At 34.6% G+C, this 16,746-nt stretch overlaps 2 protein-coding genes across 9 annotated transcripts; one reads left to right on the top strand and one right to left on the bottom strand.

Annotated features, from left to right (window-relative positions):
• The first annotated feature begins 7,772 nt into the window (after positions 1–7,772).
• LOC109180827 (probable ribose-5-phosphate isomerase 3, chloroplastic) lies at positions 7,773–12,519 on the top strand. 7 transcript variants are annotated; one of them, XM_019330542.1, is made up of 2 exons: positions 7,773–8,782; positions 10,653–10,667. In XM_019330542.1, the coding sequence occupies exon 1, from the start codon at positions 7,893–7,895 to the stop codon at positions 8,775–8,777; it is 885 nt and encodes a 294-aa protein (XP_019186087.1). In that variant the 5' UTR covers positions 7,773–7,892; the 3' UTR covers positions 8,778–8,782; positions 10,653–10,667. The 7 variants fall into 7 exon arrangements, with proteins under 7 accessions (XP_019186087.1, XP_019186089.1, XP_019186090.1 ...); XM_019330544.1 differs by lacking the exon at positions 10,653–10,667 and adding an exon at positions 9,934–9,949; XM_019330545.1 differs by lacking the exon at positions 10,653–10,667 and adding an exon at positions 9,692–9,706.
• Positions 10,527–12,984, bottom strand: LOC109180829. Of its 2 annotated transcripts, none has more exons than XM_019330548.1 (6): positions 12,811–12,984; positions 12,372–12,536; positions 11,743–11,817; positions 11,530–11,655; positions 11,353–11,430; positions 10,527–10,792 (listed from the first exon to the last, which is right to left on the bottom strand). In XM_019330548.1, the coding sequence occupies exons 1-6, from the start codon at positions 12,890–12,892 to the stop codon at positions 10,713–10,715; spliced, it is 606 nt and encodes a 201-aa protein (XP_019186093.1). In that variant the 5' UTR covers positions 12,893–12,984; the 3' UTR covers positions 10,527–10,712. The 2 variants fall into 2 exon arrangements, with proteins under 2 accessions (XP_019186093.1, XP_019186094.1); XM_019330549.1 differs by having other exon boundaries at positions 10,527–10,789; positions 12,811–12,982.
• Positions 12,985–16,746: the final 3,762 nt, after the last annotated feature.

Raw genomic sequence — 16,746 nt, 5'->3', positions numbered from 1 at the left:
ATGTAGCTAAACATTTTAATAGGTTATTATAATGGTGACACCATGGTTGCAGTAGGCGCTAGGCGCTCGGGCAGCGCCTAGCGCTTAGGCGGTGCCTAGGTGGAATCTAGACGGCCCTAGGCGGGAGCCAAAAAAACAGTGGCAGACTTGCAATTTGACAATTTTAAATCTTCAACATTAAATCAAATAACACCTCCAAATAAATAAAATAATGATAATTCATAAGTCATAACATCAAAACAATATTAAAAATTAAAAATACTCAAATATGAAATGCTCAAATACTTCAATCATCTAAAGATTCAACGTATCAAACTAGTCTACGGGTGTATATATATGTCATATTATGTATATATATTATGTGTGTGTGTGTGTGTGTATATATATATATATATATATATATATATATATATATATATATATATATATATATATATATATATATATATATCAGGGTTGCAAAAATCTCGCCTAGGCACCGAGTAATCGGCGCCTAGGCGCTAGGCGCCCCTAGGCCGTGGCGATTTCCTCCCTAGGCTCCCGCCTAGGAGAGCGGCCGCCTAGCGCCTAACTCAGCCGATTACGCCGAGTTAATTCGTCAATTTCTGTCGAGTTAGCCGAGTTAACCCGGCCGACTCGACCTTGCCAATTTTTTTCATTTATATATATATATATATATATATATATATATATATATATATATATATATATATATATTTATATATATATATATATATATATATTTATATATATATATAAATATATATATATATATATATATATATATATATATATATATATATATATATATATATTTATTTATTTATTTATGTATGTATGTATGTATGTATGTATGTATGTATGTATGTATGTATAATATGACATATATGCACATACACACGTACACTGTTTTTCATTTTTTCAGTTAGCCGCCTAGGCGATCGCCTAGGCCGCTTAGGCCTCGCCTAGGCCGTCTAGGCGCTAGGCGCTAGTCTACCGCCCGACTAGCGCCTAGCGCCTATTGCAACCATGATATATATATATATATATATATATATATATATATATATATATATATATATATATAATGAAAAAATTAGCAAGGCCGAGCTAACCCGGTTAACTCGACCGAATGGACGAGTTAACTCGACCAAGTTAGACTCTAGGCAGCTGTTTAGGCGGCCAAGTCGGCCGAGTTAGGCGCTAGGCGGACACGACCGGCCGCCTAGGAGGGAAATCGCCACGGTCTAGGGGCGCCTAGCGCCTAGGCGGGTGCCTAGACCGATTTTTGTAATAGTGGGTGACACTAGAACATGTGTGTAATTTGAATTTCTTGGTCTTGTTGCTCACTTGTTTCTTGCTATTGTTGGCCCCAAAAATACTATAAATATGGAGTCATTGCTCTATTTAGATATCGTCTTTTCAACGTATACTTGACTTCCCTTGTCAATTGTCTTCTTTTTTCTTTTTGAGTTATTTGTTTAAAAGTTGTAATAGACTTTATTGGATTTCGATTCTAAGCCAATTTTCAAATATTATTTTTTAGGATCGTAAGGGAAGTTGTGACTCGCGTCCAATTCATTCAATATTTTCATGTTACCAATATTATATTGCCATTGTCAACTCAGTTTCATAATGGACATGGTCCAATAAAACCACCGTATATATAAAACTTTTTTTAAACTTGGGCCTAAAAATATGGAGGTTATGGAATAGTTATGTTGTGCACCATGCATAGTGCATATGGTTGTAAAACGACGTTGTTTTTGATTAAAAACGTGCATTTCATTTAAAAAAGAAATTAAAAATCAGTTTCGATTCCCCTCAGCAACATTATGTTGTTCATTCATTGTTAATTTTTAGTTCATTCATTGTGGATATTTAGTTCATTCATTGTGGATATTTAGTTCATTCATTCTGGATTTTGTGTTATTCATTCACTGTGGATATATAGTTATGAATTTGTGGATATATAGTTATGAATTTATGGATATATAATTCAAATTATGCACACAAAAAATGTTATTGTCGGGAATTGAACCTGATTTTTTTTTTAATTGGAACGCGCGTTTTAGTTAAAATGACGTCGTTTTTGCAATGGTGCACACGGTTGCACAACATAATTTGCCGAGGTTATGTGTCGTTGCACTAGTGGCACCGGGTATGGACAACCTTGCTTATCATTTTCTCCTTGTAAGATCTTCTTAATAACTACTAAAGAATCACTTTAATCAAATTTTGCAACAAATAACAAAAAGAGTAATTATAAGAGGGTGGAAACTAGAAAGCATTTTATATACGAAATGAATAAGGGTCAAATAGGCCACTAAACTACACACGAAATTGTAATTGGGCCATCAAACTCAAAAAAGCTACAATCAAGTCCCTGTACAATACAAAAACATGCAATTGAGTCTAAAGTAACCTGTTGACCAGGTATCCGCTGATGTGGCGGTTACTAAATTAAAAAAATTCTTAAAATTAATTTTAATAATTTGAAATAAAATAAATTAAATTAAATTAAAAAGAAAAACCCACACCCCCCCCCTCCCTCGTCTGCGCCAGAGAGGAAGAATGTGTCTTCGTCTCAGGGCCGGAGACGATGGGGAGACCTCTTTGGCTCTCTCACTTCATTTCCATTTTACATTTTACATTTTTTACATTTTCTCTTTCTTTCTTTATGGGTTTCTCTCTCTCTATCAATCTATTTTTTTCTCTATGTAATTTTCTAGATGATTTGATGAAGAGCTACGTACAGGTGTTTGGGAATGGAAGCTACCAAAATTTAGTACTGTATTGGACTATTGGCAGCGTTTTCTTTATATTTTTCTGGGGATTTCTGACTGAAAAAGCAAGTTTTTTTATCGTCATATTCTTCTTCCCTTTTTTTTTTTTTTTTTTTTTGTTTTTCTTGCTCGTTCATGGAGGCTCCATTTATGATAAATAAAGATTTTGTGTGTGTGTGTGTGTGTGTGTGTGTGTGTGTGTTTGTTTGTTACAAAACCTGGGAATTTTTGGGTGTTAATTAAGGTCGTCTGATTGGGTTTCAGGGGTATGGCGGTAGTAGACATTTGTACCGTATTCTCCGACCCAAAGCCCGACAAAGCCCATTTCGTCGTTCTTGGGGTTTCCAAGGATCTTCAATGAGTTTCTGAGGGAGGACTGTGTCGGGATCGGAAAACAGTGGCGTCGGCAGGATGAGCATAAGCCTGACCTCCATTCTTGACGGGAAGAAGAATCTTAAACCAGCTCACCCTTTCGAGATCGGAAGACACGTTTTCGTCTCCAGGCTGGAGACGAAGACACGTTCTTCGTCTCCGGTGAAGCCGATGTTTGGGGGTGGTTATTTTATTTTATTAGAATAAAATTAAAAAATTTATTATTTTTTGTATTTAGTAACCGCCATGTCATCAACTAAATAGGTAAACAAGTTACTTTGGGTTCAATTGCTTGATTTTGTATTGTTCAAGGATCTAATTGTAGTTTTTTAGAATTTGATGGCCTAATTATAGTTTCGTGTGTAGTTCAGTGGTCTATTTAACCCTTATTCCTATACGAAATAGATAGATATACAATGTTAAAAATTCAAATCTCATTGTAAGCATGTGTAATTATATTATTGATTAATTTTGACCAAAAATATTAACAAAATAAGTTATAAAAGGAGATCAATCATATTAAGGAGTAGATTTGCTTCAAACAAAATTTTATCATAAAATAATAAATTTCAATCATTACAAATTTGCTTTGAACAATGAGATTTGAATCCAACGAAACTCTGAAGTGATTTGGAAACCTTCGGGATGTTTGGTTCATGGAAAATGTTTTTTAAAGGAAAATATTTTTTTTTTAAGTGGAGGAAAATATTGTTTTTTTGGTGTTTGATTCATGGAATTCATTTTCCATCCTCAAATTTGAGGAAAACAAAATCTTTGGTTGAGCCAAAGATTTTATTTTTCATGGAAAATGGGAAGAAAAAGTGATATGGTTAGACTATTTTACTTTTATTTTATTTCTTAATTATATTACTCTTATTAATTTGTAGGGATATATAAGTCTTTATTCTCGTTATTCTTTACAATTCCAAATCTAACCAAATAATAGAATTAGTATTCCGAGTAATTCTTTTTCCACCAACCAAACAATGAAATCCATCTTCTTAGTAATTGTTTTTCCATGGAATTTCAATTTCATTTCTCTTAAAATATTTTTTGCGAACGAAACGAGTCCTGCTATGTGATAAAAATTTCTTATATACAGAGTGTACAAGTAAAGTGGTGAAAACATAAGAAGAGAACAATTCAGAATTTACCTCTTTGAATGGTTCTTAGATAATAATTTTATGGCATGTTTGGTTCATGGAATAGGTCAGGAATGGAATAACATTCCTTGGAATAGACCTATTCCATCGTTTGGTTGGATCATTTTGTCATGGGAATAGCATGCCTAGGAATGAGCTATTACCTTCGCAAGGGGAATAGCCATTCCTAGGGGGACCCTGGTATTAACTATTCCCATGCGCTTGGAAATAGCTTTTATATCACAAATACCAGAAATACCCTTTGCACATTATATAATATTTATATTTATTTAATAAATATAGTGTATTATATAAATGTATGTATTTAATTAATTATAATTTTTATCCATCAATCTATCAATAAATAAATATATATATATATATAAATATATATATATATATATATATATATATATATATATATATATATATATATATATATATATATATATATATATATATATATAGGCACACACACACATTTTGTAGCATTTGCAATTGACTTTTTGAGAAAAGAAAAATATTTTCTCAAAACACCGACCCGAAAAATATTTTCTCAAAACACCAACCTTGACAGTTTATTATATATATATATATATATATATATATATATATATATATATATATATATATATATATATATATATATATATAACTTAACTGTATAAAACTCCTTAATTATGGAGCCTTGGATCCTAAATTAAGTAGTCTGCTTATCTGCCTGCCTAGCGAATGGGCATTGCAAGCTTCCCTAGCAGATGAGCATTGCAATTGAAATTATGGAGCCTTGAGGTTCCTTTTATAGGAGCCTCAAGGCTCCATTCCTTACTTATCCAACCGATGTGGGATAAGTGAGAAAATAAATATAAAAATAAATATGTATTTGTATAATAATAATAATAATAATAATAATAATAATAATTATTATTATTATTATTATTATTATTCTCTATCTCACATACACACATGCATATATATATATATATATATATATATATATATATATATATATATATATATATATATATATATATATATATATATATATATATATATATATATATAACATTCAGTATATCATAATCATATTTGTTGGTTTTTGGGTTTTCGGGCCCAAGGAGGTCCAACACAACCTTTAGCTGGAGGAAACACCTTTCAATAAAGCTTGCTAAAATAATATGGGCTCGATGATTTTGACGTGGAAACCGAAAGGAAAACCACGGGCCTTTTTGGGCGGTGCCAAGCCTAATTCCACTATGTATTTCGTAGGTATATCTTTGTACATGTTGTATGACTATTTTGTATATAGAGATATTGTGTAAGAATAGAGCTATTTATGATACCGAGAGATGGAGTATGCTTCTCGATGGAATGGTGGTGGAGTCTTCTCATATGGAGCCTTCTTGGGAGAGTGGTGTAGGAAGAGTGCTTGGAGCCTTCTCATACGGAGTCTCCTTGGGAAAATATTTGGGAGAGTCCTCCCCACATGTAGATGAATGAGTGAGTGGGAGGAGTATTATTTGCTTTGTGTTGTGGCATAGTGCCTTTTCCATGATCAAGGCCCCCCCTTTGATCTTGTTGCCTTCCCCTTTTTATAGCTAAAGGAGCTTTAGAGACGTTGGGGGGTATTTAGTAGGGATTAAGGGTATTAAATTGGGGGTTAGGATGAGGTAGTAAATAGGATAAGGGGTTATGGGTATTAAGTTAGGTAGTAAATGTGTACTTAATTGGTAATGATGGGGTTGTGATGAGGACAACGGCCACTTGGCCTTGTGGGTGAGTAGGGTAATTTAATAGGTCTTTCAAATGATAACGGCCACTTTAGGCCGACCTTCTACCCGTGTCGACTCCCGGGTCGATCCGACTCATTGGTTTGACTCGTATCTCTTTTGGGCTTACTCCATTTTTCTCTTGGGCTTCTCTTCTTCTTCTTGGGCTTGATCTCTTTTCTTCTTGGGCCCCGAGCCCACGGGGTTCTCACCCCATCAATATTCATTACTATTATTATTATTATTATTATTATTATTATTATTATTATTATTATGTATAAGGGTATTTATGTCTTTAAAACTTATTCCATTTCTATTCCTTTAACCAACCAAACACTGGAATACAATTCACTAAAGTCTATTCCTTCAGCCAACCAAACAATAGAATACAATTCATATTTTATTCCTTACCTATTCCATTCCATGTGGAATAGCATTCCTATTCCCTCCAAATTCATTCTGTGAACCAAACGTGCTGTTAGGGATTAATCTATGTACGGGGAACCTAGCAATCGTTATACCCTACACCGCGGCGCGCGTAGCACTATGCGCCGCGCCCCTCCCAAAACGACATCGTTTTGGGAGGCGCGGTAGGAAGTTGCTGTGATTATGTATATTTGTTCATACAATTATGTATATTTTTTATACAATTATGTACATTCTTTTATACAATTATGTACATCCGAATCAAGAAATTTTTGTGTCTTATGTTAAGAGTTGATGTGTATTATGTTAAAAGTTAGATTATGTGTATTGTGTATTATGTCTTTTAAAAAAGAGTATGCATATTTTGTTATATAATTATGTATATTCATGTATACAATTATGTGTATTCTAGTATAACATTATGTACATTTTTGAACATGGATTTTTTTTAAAGAAAAATTAACTGCCAAACACTGGGGCGGGAAATTAAAAAAAAAAAAAATTGAAACGACGTCGTTTTACATCTGGGCGCACAATGCAGCGCGCGCCGTGGTGTAGGATATAAATTGCCGGAAGCTAGTGTGTAATAAATTTTAATGAGTTAATATTCAAAATTGTCCTCGACTATAGTAGTTTTTCTCAATTTCGTCCTAAACGACTTTGGTGACCTAATATAGTCCTAGACTTTTGTGTTTCGCTCAATTTAGTCCTCCGTTTGTTATTCCGTCAAATTGGTGTTAAATAAATGGACAATTCAATAATATCAATATTGACCTCTCTTTACTTTCAACCTGCTGCGAAGTGAGAAATCTCTCTTTCTTACACGAATTACACCCAGAGTTACTCTCAGACCTACGAATCAAATTTTATATTCGCAGCTTTAGAAGTGATTCTGGGAGTAATTCATAAAAAAAGAGGGATTTCGCACTTCACATGTCTATAAATAAAGAGATGTCAATATTAAAATTACTGAATTGTCTATTTATTTAACAACAAATGAACAAAATAACAAATGGGGGACTAAATTGAGCAAAAGCACAAAAGTCTGAGACGAAATTGAGTAAAAACACAAAACTCTGGGACTACATTAAGTCACCAAAGTCATTTAGGACAAAATTGAGAAAAACCACTATAGTCGAAGATGATTTTGGGTATTAACTCAAATTTTAATCGTTAAAATCATAGCTTATCCACGTGCTCCATCTAATAATTAACAACAAAAATGAAATGAAATTCTCACCAACCAACCAAACCACACAAACGTTTCTAAAAAGACCAAAATACCTATCACCTAACACATTACACTCTCTTTCACAAAAACACAATCTTTAGATCGAATCCTATAGTAGAGGAGTGGAGACTCCAGTCCACTCTCACCTCTCATCTCCGCCATAGCCATGGCCACCTTATCCTTCATCTCTTCCTCCTCTCTCCTCCATGGCAATGCCTCCTCCGCCGCCGGAACCACCCTACGCACACCTTCCCTTATGCCGCCGCGCCAGCGCAGCAACCCCTCCTCTCTCAGCGTGCGGCGCACCCCCACTTTCAGAGCCTTCTCCGCCCCCTCCCCTCCCCCTGCCTTAACGCAGGACGACCTCAAGAAGCTCGCTGCCGACAAGGCGGTGGACTATGTGAAGAGCGGGATGGTCCTCGGCCTCGGGACTGGCTCCACCGCCGCCTTCGTGGTGGCCAAGCTCGGCGAGCTCATTTCCTCCGGCCAACTCACGGACATCGTCGGCGTGCCGACCTCCAAGCGCACTCAGGAGCAGGCCGCCTCCCTCAACATCCCGCTCTCCACGCTCGATGATCACCCGAAGCTTGACCTAGCAATCGACGGCGCCGACGAGGTCGATCCGAATCTGGACCTGGTCAAGGGCCGCGGCGGCGCTCTCCTCCGCGAGAAAATGGTGGAGGCGGCGTCCGACAAGTTCGTGGTGGTCGTCGACGATACGAAGCTCGTCTCGGGGCTTGGCGGGTCGGGTCTCGCAATGCCCGTCGAGGTCGTCCAATTCTGCTGGAAATACAATCTGCTCCGCCTCCAGGAGATGTTCAGAGAATTGGATTGCGACGCCAAGTTGAGATTGGACGGCGGTAAGCCTTATGTGACGGATAATTCCAATTACATTGTGGATTTGTACTTTAAGACTCCCATTAAAGATTCCCGCGCCGCCGGGAAGGAGATTTCGGCGTTGGAAGGTGTGGTGGAGCATGGATTGTTCTTGGATATGGCCACTGCTGTGATCATTGCTGGAAAGGAAGGAGTGAGTGTGAAGAGCAAGTGAAAATGGTGAGAATCCAAGTCATTTTAGCCTTGTTTTATAATTTTTAGTTTTGGAAGTTTATGTTGTAGTATAACTTTTGGTACATCATAGTTCAAATGGATTATTGAATTAAATGAGTTCATTACATTCTCTTTGTATGAATAAAAGAAAAACAAAAAATTTGGTTTATTGTGAATTGAATTATCTATTACTCCTTAATTGGTTTGCATCATAATGTGGTTATAGATGAGAGTGTGAATGTTAAAAGAACAAGAAAGTGCACTAATTGGAAAATTTGTTTAGTGTTTTAGTGATCTTGAGGATGAAGATGCCCTCGGCCCTCGGGTAGCTCGCTTTCTTAGTTTAAATTTCATCAGCATTTTGCATTTAGAGACTCCGGCGTTCTTTTTTGGAAACCCACAACCATTATCCGAGGGTATGCACGGGTAAATCCCGCCTTATGACCCTAGCCAGCATTCTGACAAAGGACCACAAGGAGGTAAACCAGCCTAGGTTACCTATAAGTGATCGGCTCAAACCAAGAAGTCTGGGATTCGAACTTGTGACCTTGTGACCTTGTGGTTACAAGTTTGTATCTTTAGTCATCTTGGCTGGGGTTACCCCTGAGATTCCCCGTTTTCTGTTTTTGCTTTCACAATGTGCTCTTTTATGCCAACTGAATTTCTTCTTTCTTTCATTGTTTATGTAAAGTTATGGTTTTGATCTAGTGTTTGACGGCAGGCACTTGAGTTTTCTCTTGGATCAGTGCCTGCATTTAGAAAAATATGAAGCAGAATAGTTTTGGTTTTTAGTATTGGTTTGCAGATATATTTGGCTGTGCAATGATATTTGTGTTGAGCAAATTATTTCAACTTCTCTTTTGTGTCTTTATATCTCTAAATCTGGTATTTGGCTGTGCAATGATATTTGTGAAGAAATTCAAGACTGCAAGCCGAAATAGGGACGAGCAAAATCCTTTTGAAGATTGAGGATTTCATTTCTATTGCTTTATTGTGAATGTTAGCATCTCTATGACATCAAACATGGTTATAAGTACATTAATCTACAGATGACATTTGGACCATGGAATCAATACAAGAAATGATGGATACGTTATGAATTTGTTGGTATTTGGTAATAAAGCATAAGTGGTAATACAATGTTGGTTTGTTTCTAGAGTGGACATATTGGTGGAGGTAATTTTCCGTGGAGGTGTTTTAGAAGATAAATTTTGAACTCAGCGTCGGGTATTACTTGGGAAGAGATTTTGTTACCACTTATCAATACATTTGTTGAATTTGAAAGATCGAAAGGCCTGGCAGGTGGAGAGTAACAACCACCCGTCAGTTAGGCGGAGGGAGGAAGAATCAAGGAATGAGAAAATGTTATAATACTGAAAGATTACAATATATTACTATAATTTTATGTTTCTAATGAAGAAACACAATACATATATACACGTGTGTGTGTGTGTGGCTTGAGTCAATACTACCATCTGGTGAGGTGGTGAAGGTAGATAGTTGAATTAATATTACAATGTTGAACGGAATATTTAGGTATTCCAGAGTCTTAAGTAGAATCCCTGTAGTTTTTAGTTGTCTAATCATTTGATTGGGTTTTCATTCCTCAAAAGCTATATTTGAGAATATGACAAAGTGTATAGTAAGAATTAAATAGTCTAAAAAGGTGTGATTAATAGCGTATATATGGTATAAAGAGAGTTTGAAGTGAAAGAAGGGGTACGGAATGAGAAGAGTGGCATTAGTAAAATTTGAGAGCTGCTACATTTTATTGAACCATTTTGCATACAAGAATCCACTTACAACATACATATTGTTCATATTTATTTATACAAACTGAATCTGTGGTATATACCTATCTGAGCCAACAACACAGGTGCAACACTGCAAATCAGTTATTATGTGATAAAGCTTCTCAACGTTATTTGGGATCGATCTACTTCCACAAAGCCAAACCGGCTGAGGCCAGTAGTACAGCTATCCAGTGCGACTTCCTTGGCAGAATTGATTTAGCTGCTAATATAAAGAAAAGGAATGTCTTTACATGACTGATGGTTCCTTATGGTTTTTAAGATTTAGCTCCCTATGAACACTACTGAAACCATAACTGAGAAATCCTAGGATTAGAGCTGACTTCTAATAAGCTTCAGATAGTTGAGCTTGGTTGAACTGGTAAAGAGATTAGTTTCATATTCAAAGTTCCTCGCATTTTTATTCATTCCTAAGAAAAATAATGGATTTTGAAACTTTGATTACTTTAGTTATGTCTATAGAACCATCACCTTCATAGCTACTAATCTTTAAACTGTTTATGACTTTTGCATATATTGACTTTGGTTCGTAATAATTTCTATTATCCTTTTTGAGTGGTTGTATTTTTTCAACTTCAGATTGATTCATATTCTGAATTTATTTGTGATTACAATTTGAAAAAGATTTAACATTATCTGTTTTTTTGTTTTTTTTTGGTGGTTACCCTTTACATAAAAAACCAGTGCACGTTTAAACCCTATCGGATTCATGATGCCTTTGTTAATCTAAATAGTTCTTTGTATTGCAATTGTTAGAAGCCTCACCCTGATTATCAAATGGCGATCTATAGGTGTCATTTGTGATCTTGATCCCGAGCCTTGAACAATCTGATCCAAGGGCACCTTGAAAACAGAAACCATAGTATATACTGTGTTCAGTCATATTGATGTCTATATATAAAGAATATATTTTGATATATCTTTTGTGGTTTTTGTTCTTACATGGACTGAAGCAAGGAAAAACCGGGATGCCTAGGATGTTGTTGTAGCCATAGTTGCACTGGCAGATATGTGTGAAGTCTGTATTCTTTATGCATGCTCCTTCCCCACAGTAAACCCCATAGCAAGCTGAGAAAAACAAAAGGATGTTAGCCAAACTGCACAAGTTATAGGTTAAAATTGCAGCAGAAAATTGTTTAGGTGTTTGGGGATTACGGTCGAAGGCAGAAGAGTTGAATGGAGGGGGTGGAGGTGGAGGAGGTGTTGGCATGCAAGAGTAATCAAGGGTACCTGCATAAGTAATCAATACAAATCTGGTTAGGAGACTTGTGGTTTCTTGGTTTAGGAATAAATTTTTGTCTTTCAGTATTATATGAATTAGGGAAAAGGGTCAAATAAACCCTTAAACATTATACGAAAGAGCAATTGAGCCCCTGAACTTAATAAAAAGTTCAATTAAACACATGAACTTGTCATTTTGATGCATTCAGGCCCAATTGTCAGCCACCCAACGGTAATATAATCCGGTGCCGGTCGCCTTGTCCAAGAAGAAGGCAATGCCGGTAACCTTATTCCTCAGTTGAAGAAGGCAACGAGAGAAGGCGACCGGGTCGTCGCTACTTGGTTTTTTCTCCGGTTATTATCGATGATGGAGGTCAACAACAACATGCTTACCGGTAACCTGCTAGTTATCGGTAAATTGGACTTATTTGATTGATTTTAATAAGTTGAAGTACTTAATTGCACCTTTTAAAAGTTCAAGGTCTAATTCTACTTTCTTGTAAAGTTTGATGGTATATGACCTGTTTATTATTTATATATACTATGCGCGACGAAGAACTTACATTCAGGAATTATGCAGGGCAGGAACTGGAAATCATCTTCGTTAGTATTCTTTATTGTGGTGCGTTTCCAACCATCCTCGCACCTGCACCTGAAGTTGTAGTTGTATCCTCTATCTTCCCTGCAATTTCCTTTTCCACAGTTCACCTCTGTGCATATCTCCTGTTCTGCATTCCAAAAACATACACATAACTGCATATATTTATAATTTTATGTTTCCATCTTGATCTGACCCGTCTCGCAAATAAGATATGCACAGAGGTGAACCTATAGGCTTTATTTGGTGTAGCTTATTTTAGAGTTTATGCTTATTTGAAGTTACAAATAAGCTATAAGTTCTGTTTGGTAACATATAGAGAGCTTAAATAACAATTTATTTTGGAAAGCTATTCTAAGTAACGTTTCAAAAAGAGTTAGAAGAAAGAATGGGGAGAGGTATACCATATTCATAATCCCCTCTTGCAGCTATTGGCAACAAGAGCAAAGCAAGAGCTAGAAAAGTCTTCAAGTTTGAAGGCACCATCTTTCAAGATTTGTGGGTAGTTTGGGAGTTTAAGTGAATAGATATGGTTGTGTCCATTAGGGTATATATAATAATTGTCTAATGGGGGAAGCCAACCCCTCTGTTGTACATTTGAATAAAAGTAGATTTGGGTTTAAAGTTATTATCAAATATTTTTTTCATTGTATCTTATATCAAAATTAGGTGGCGTTTGGTTAGGATATGAAAATTGAGATCAGAATACGAATCAAATAATTAGTATTATGGATTTTAGGGTTCCAAAAGTGTCTAACCAAACGTCACTTTAGTATGATGGGTTTTAGGGTTCTAAAAGTGTGTTACCAGACATCACCTTAGGGTACGTAAAATGAGACAAAGAGTAAAATATTTGAAACAATAAAATGTTTCTAAAGTAAGAGGTGCTGATATTTCACTTCATTTTAAATAAATTAGTAATGCTTATCATCTCCTTTCAGAAAAAAAAAAAAAAAAAGTAATGCTTACCATCTATATTATCTTTTGGTGAAAATTTTGTTTGTAATAGTTTAATCATCATCAGATATGGATCATTGTTTTTTTTTTTGAAAACAATATGGATCATTGTTAAAACTACGTATTAGACACTGAGTCATTCATACGGATTAGATTCGAGAAAACAATGACGTATTCATTTTTCCAAAGGTAAGAGCCCCCACACCTCGGCCCAACGGAGCATTTGGAAGGATGTAAATCATGGTGACTCAATTGAACATGAACCACAGAGGCTAGACCGGTGCTCACTGCGCACAAGGAGCCCTCCTCACTTTGAGAGGTTGCTCCCACACTGCTGCTGGTGAGACTCGATCCCTGGTCATTCTTTCAAAGTTTCACCTCTATGACCAGTTGAGCTACCCATGCGGGCTACAATGGCGTATTCATAGGATTATTGATGGTTGGTTGTAATTTAGGGCAACAACAATAGTGATTTTTGAGTAAATTTTTGAGGTTGTTAATCTTATGTGGAAGAAAGAGGAAGAGGAGATAGAAGAAAAAAGAGTGTTGTAGTGGATGCTGGTTTTGTTTCCTACTATGGCCCCACCCAAAAATAAAAATAAAAATTTAGCTGGTGCGCGTTAAGCGCAACAGCAACATCCATTGGGCGCGTTGAGGGTGGTCAATTATTATTATAATTATTTTCTTCCACTCTTCTCTTTTAGTTGACACTTAAAAATCTGTGCAAAAATCATACTAATAGAAATGCTCTTATAAGAATGTATAAGGTAAATTGAATGGATCTCTAAAGAAGTCAATTTACATGTACACATGCTCTTGGAGTTTAAATAATTGTAAGTATAAATTAATTCATAGAGATGCTCTTGCAAGTGTTTATAAATTGTAATTGTTTGTTTGGGTATTTCATTCCATGATTTTTTATTTAGTCAAATTCAATTCATTGAATGTTGATATTATCTAATTTAAACATATATTACATTCAAAATACACTAATTCAAAGTTTTTTTTAAAAAATCATGCTTTTCTTGTGTATATTTGTATTTTTGTTTACATGAGAGAAATTCACAACCACTATTCGAGAGAATGTGCATCGAGTAATATTAAAATATTATTTACAAATTACATTAAGTTAAAATTAGTACCACATAATTTATGCAACAAAGGTCAATAAACATGAAAGGAAAAAAAAATTATGTTTTAAAACATTGGTCTAATGGATGAGAAGTCTTATTTAATACTTACTTTCATGATATAGTATGATGAAATTGAAAAACTTGATCTATCCAAGAAAATAAATTATTTTTAGAAAATAGTATGTACTGTCTTGGAATCAAAAGGAATCTTTTATGAATTTGATAAGTTCTTTTATGAAATTGTAAATTAATTTGAATAAAACCATTTTTTTACCTTGTTAAATAAATTAGCTAGAATTATACCCACTTTTAAAACTTTGATACTAAAGTATTAAATTCTTTTTGCTTTTGGACTAGTTATAATTAGCGCAACTCATAAATGTTTGAATTTTTTTTTTTGAAGGTCATAAATGTTTGAATTTGTTCACAAATAAACCATATATAAATAAATTATTATAAAACATTAGCTCTTAAGTTTTTTTTTTTTTTTTTTTTTTTTTTTTTTTTTTTTTTTCTTTCTTTCTTTTTTAACACATTTTGCTTGCCAGAAAGGCAGAAAGCATGATTTGACATTTTTCAAGTCTGGATGTAAAGAAAATGCGGTGAAAAGTAGAGGGAGTCTAGTGCATTATTAATTCACTTTCTCTCTATACTTTTACAATTCTTTTTCTAATGACAGTTATAAGATTATGTATTTGTACATTAATTTTGATTATATAATTTTACTCACTTTTGTTCATGAAACATTAGAGAAAATTTTAATTTTGGTCATATTATTATAGGGGCTTTGTTAATTTCAGCACCAAATTTTTAAAAATGTTAATTTAGTACCTTGACTATGCAAATTTTATCAATTTTGGTCACTCCGGCCAAATTGCTGGTCAAATTTCACTGGAAAATTTTAACAGTTAAAATAATGAGGGTATTTTAGTCATTTCACATCTCTTCCTTCTTCTCCGACGAATTCATTTTTTTCGGCGAATCCGCCGCAGTAGCACACCTTCCAAAGCATACTTAAACTCATTCGTTCAAGCCGTTGCCGGCGATTTATTAGTGTTCAAATGGCCAAAATTTCAGTTGAAAACATCTGACCGTTTGTGTAAGGGGAGCTTGAGATATCAACGGACCTAGAAATCTTTGAGCTGCACTTCTCTTTGTGCTTATCCAGTGCAGTTCCTGTCAAAATTCCTGTTGAAAGCTTTTCCGGCCAAAAAAAGACTTGCTCGAAGAAGAAAGCAAAATGCTAAAACTGATGCTGGTGCCTATTTATTCTAAAACTTCTCTATATCAACATTATGCTAAAATTGATGTTGAATAAATAATTCTCTTTTCTGATAATGTTGAATAAATACTTCTCTTTTTGGATAATGTTGAAAGCATCGCAGCGCACCTCATCCTCGGATTCGCCGGAAAGATGAATTCGTCAGAGAAGAACAAAAGAGATGTGAAATGACTAAAATATCCTCATTATTTTAACAGTTAAAATTTTCCGGCGAAATTTGGCCGGCAATTTGACCGGAGTGACCAAAATTGATAAAAATTGCATAGTCAAGGTACTAAATTGACACTTTTGAAAGTCAGGTGCTGAAATTAACAAAGCCCCTATAGTCATATGACCAAAATTGAAATTTTCTCTGAAACATTATTATATCACGTATTTAGGGTGTGTTTGGTTCATGAGTTTACACACAGGAATGAAAATCAAAATCATAGTTAGTGTTTGAGACAACTTTTTAAAACATAACTACGATATTTGATTACCCCTTCAATTAAAAACTTCATTTCCTAATTAAAAATGCGTATCATTTCATCTTACCGGTAATCTAATTTTTAAGTTTAAATTAATATTCTTAGATTTTTTATTTTTGGTCATATTGGTGCTTTGGATGTCACTATATTATGATCAATTGTCTTAATTTTTTGGATTTTTAAAATAATTTTAAATTCTTTATTTTACCAAACATCAATATTAATAATTATTCTAATTCCATCATACTACCAAACATTCAAAATACTTTCACCAAAATCCATTACAATTATCAAGTATTTGATTCACATTTCGATTCCATGTGGTAACCAAACGCATCCTTAGTATATTTGTAAGTAGTTTTGATATAAATTGTAATAGCTAATAGGCAAGCGAGTTGAATTTCATTTTACTTCTAAATGCATTTTGTCAAATTCCAACAAATTTGGCGGCGTTTGGTAGTATGTCAAAATCTAAGCAAAACGTCTGTTCGCCAATAATTT

The sequence above is a fragment of the Ipomoea nil genome, unplaced genomic scaffold (genome assembly GCF_001879475.1).
Source record: "Ipomoea nil cultivar Tokyo-kokei standard unplaced genomic scaffold, Asagao_1.1 scaffold1034, whole genome shotgun sequence".
NCBI lineage: Eukaryota > Viridiplantae > Streptophyta > Magnoliopsida > Solanales > Convolvulaceae > Ipomoea > Ipomoea nil.
This window is presented reverse-complemented; position numbering and strand designations above follow the sequence as displayed.

Coding starts and splice junctions, on each gene's coding strand:
- LOC109180829 (XM_019330548.1), bottom strand. CDS start 12,892: ATGGTGCCTTCAAACTTGAAGACTTTTCTAGCTCTTGCTTTGCTCTTG. Junction 11,656..11,742: donor CAACTCTTCTGCCTTCGACC/GTAATCCCCAAA, acceptor TGTTTTTCTCAG/CTTGCTATGGGGTTTACTGT. Junction 11,431..11,529: donor TTTTCCTTGCTTCAGTCCAT/GTAAGAACAAAA, acceptor TCTGTTTTCAAG/GTGCCCTTGGATCAGATTGT.
- LOC109180827 (XM_019330540.1), top strand. CDS start 7,893: ATGGCCACCTTATCCTTCATCTCTTCCTCCTCTCTCCTCCATGGCAAT.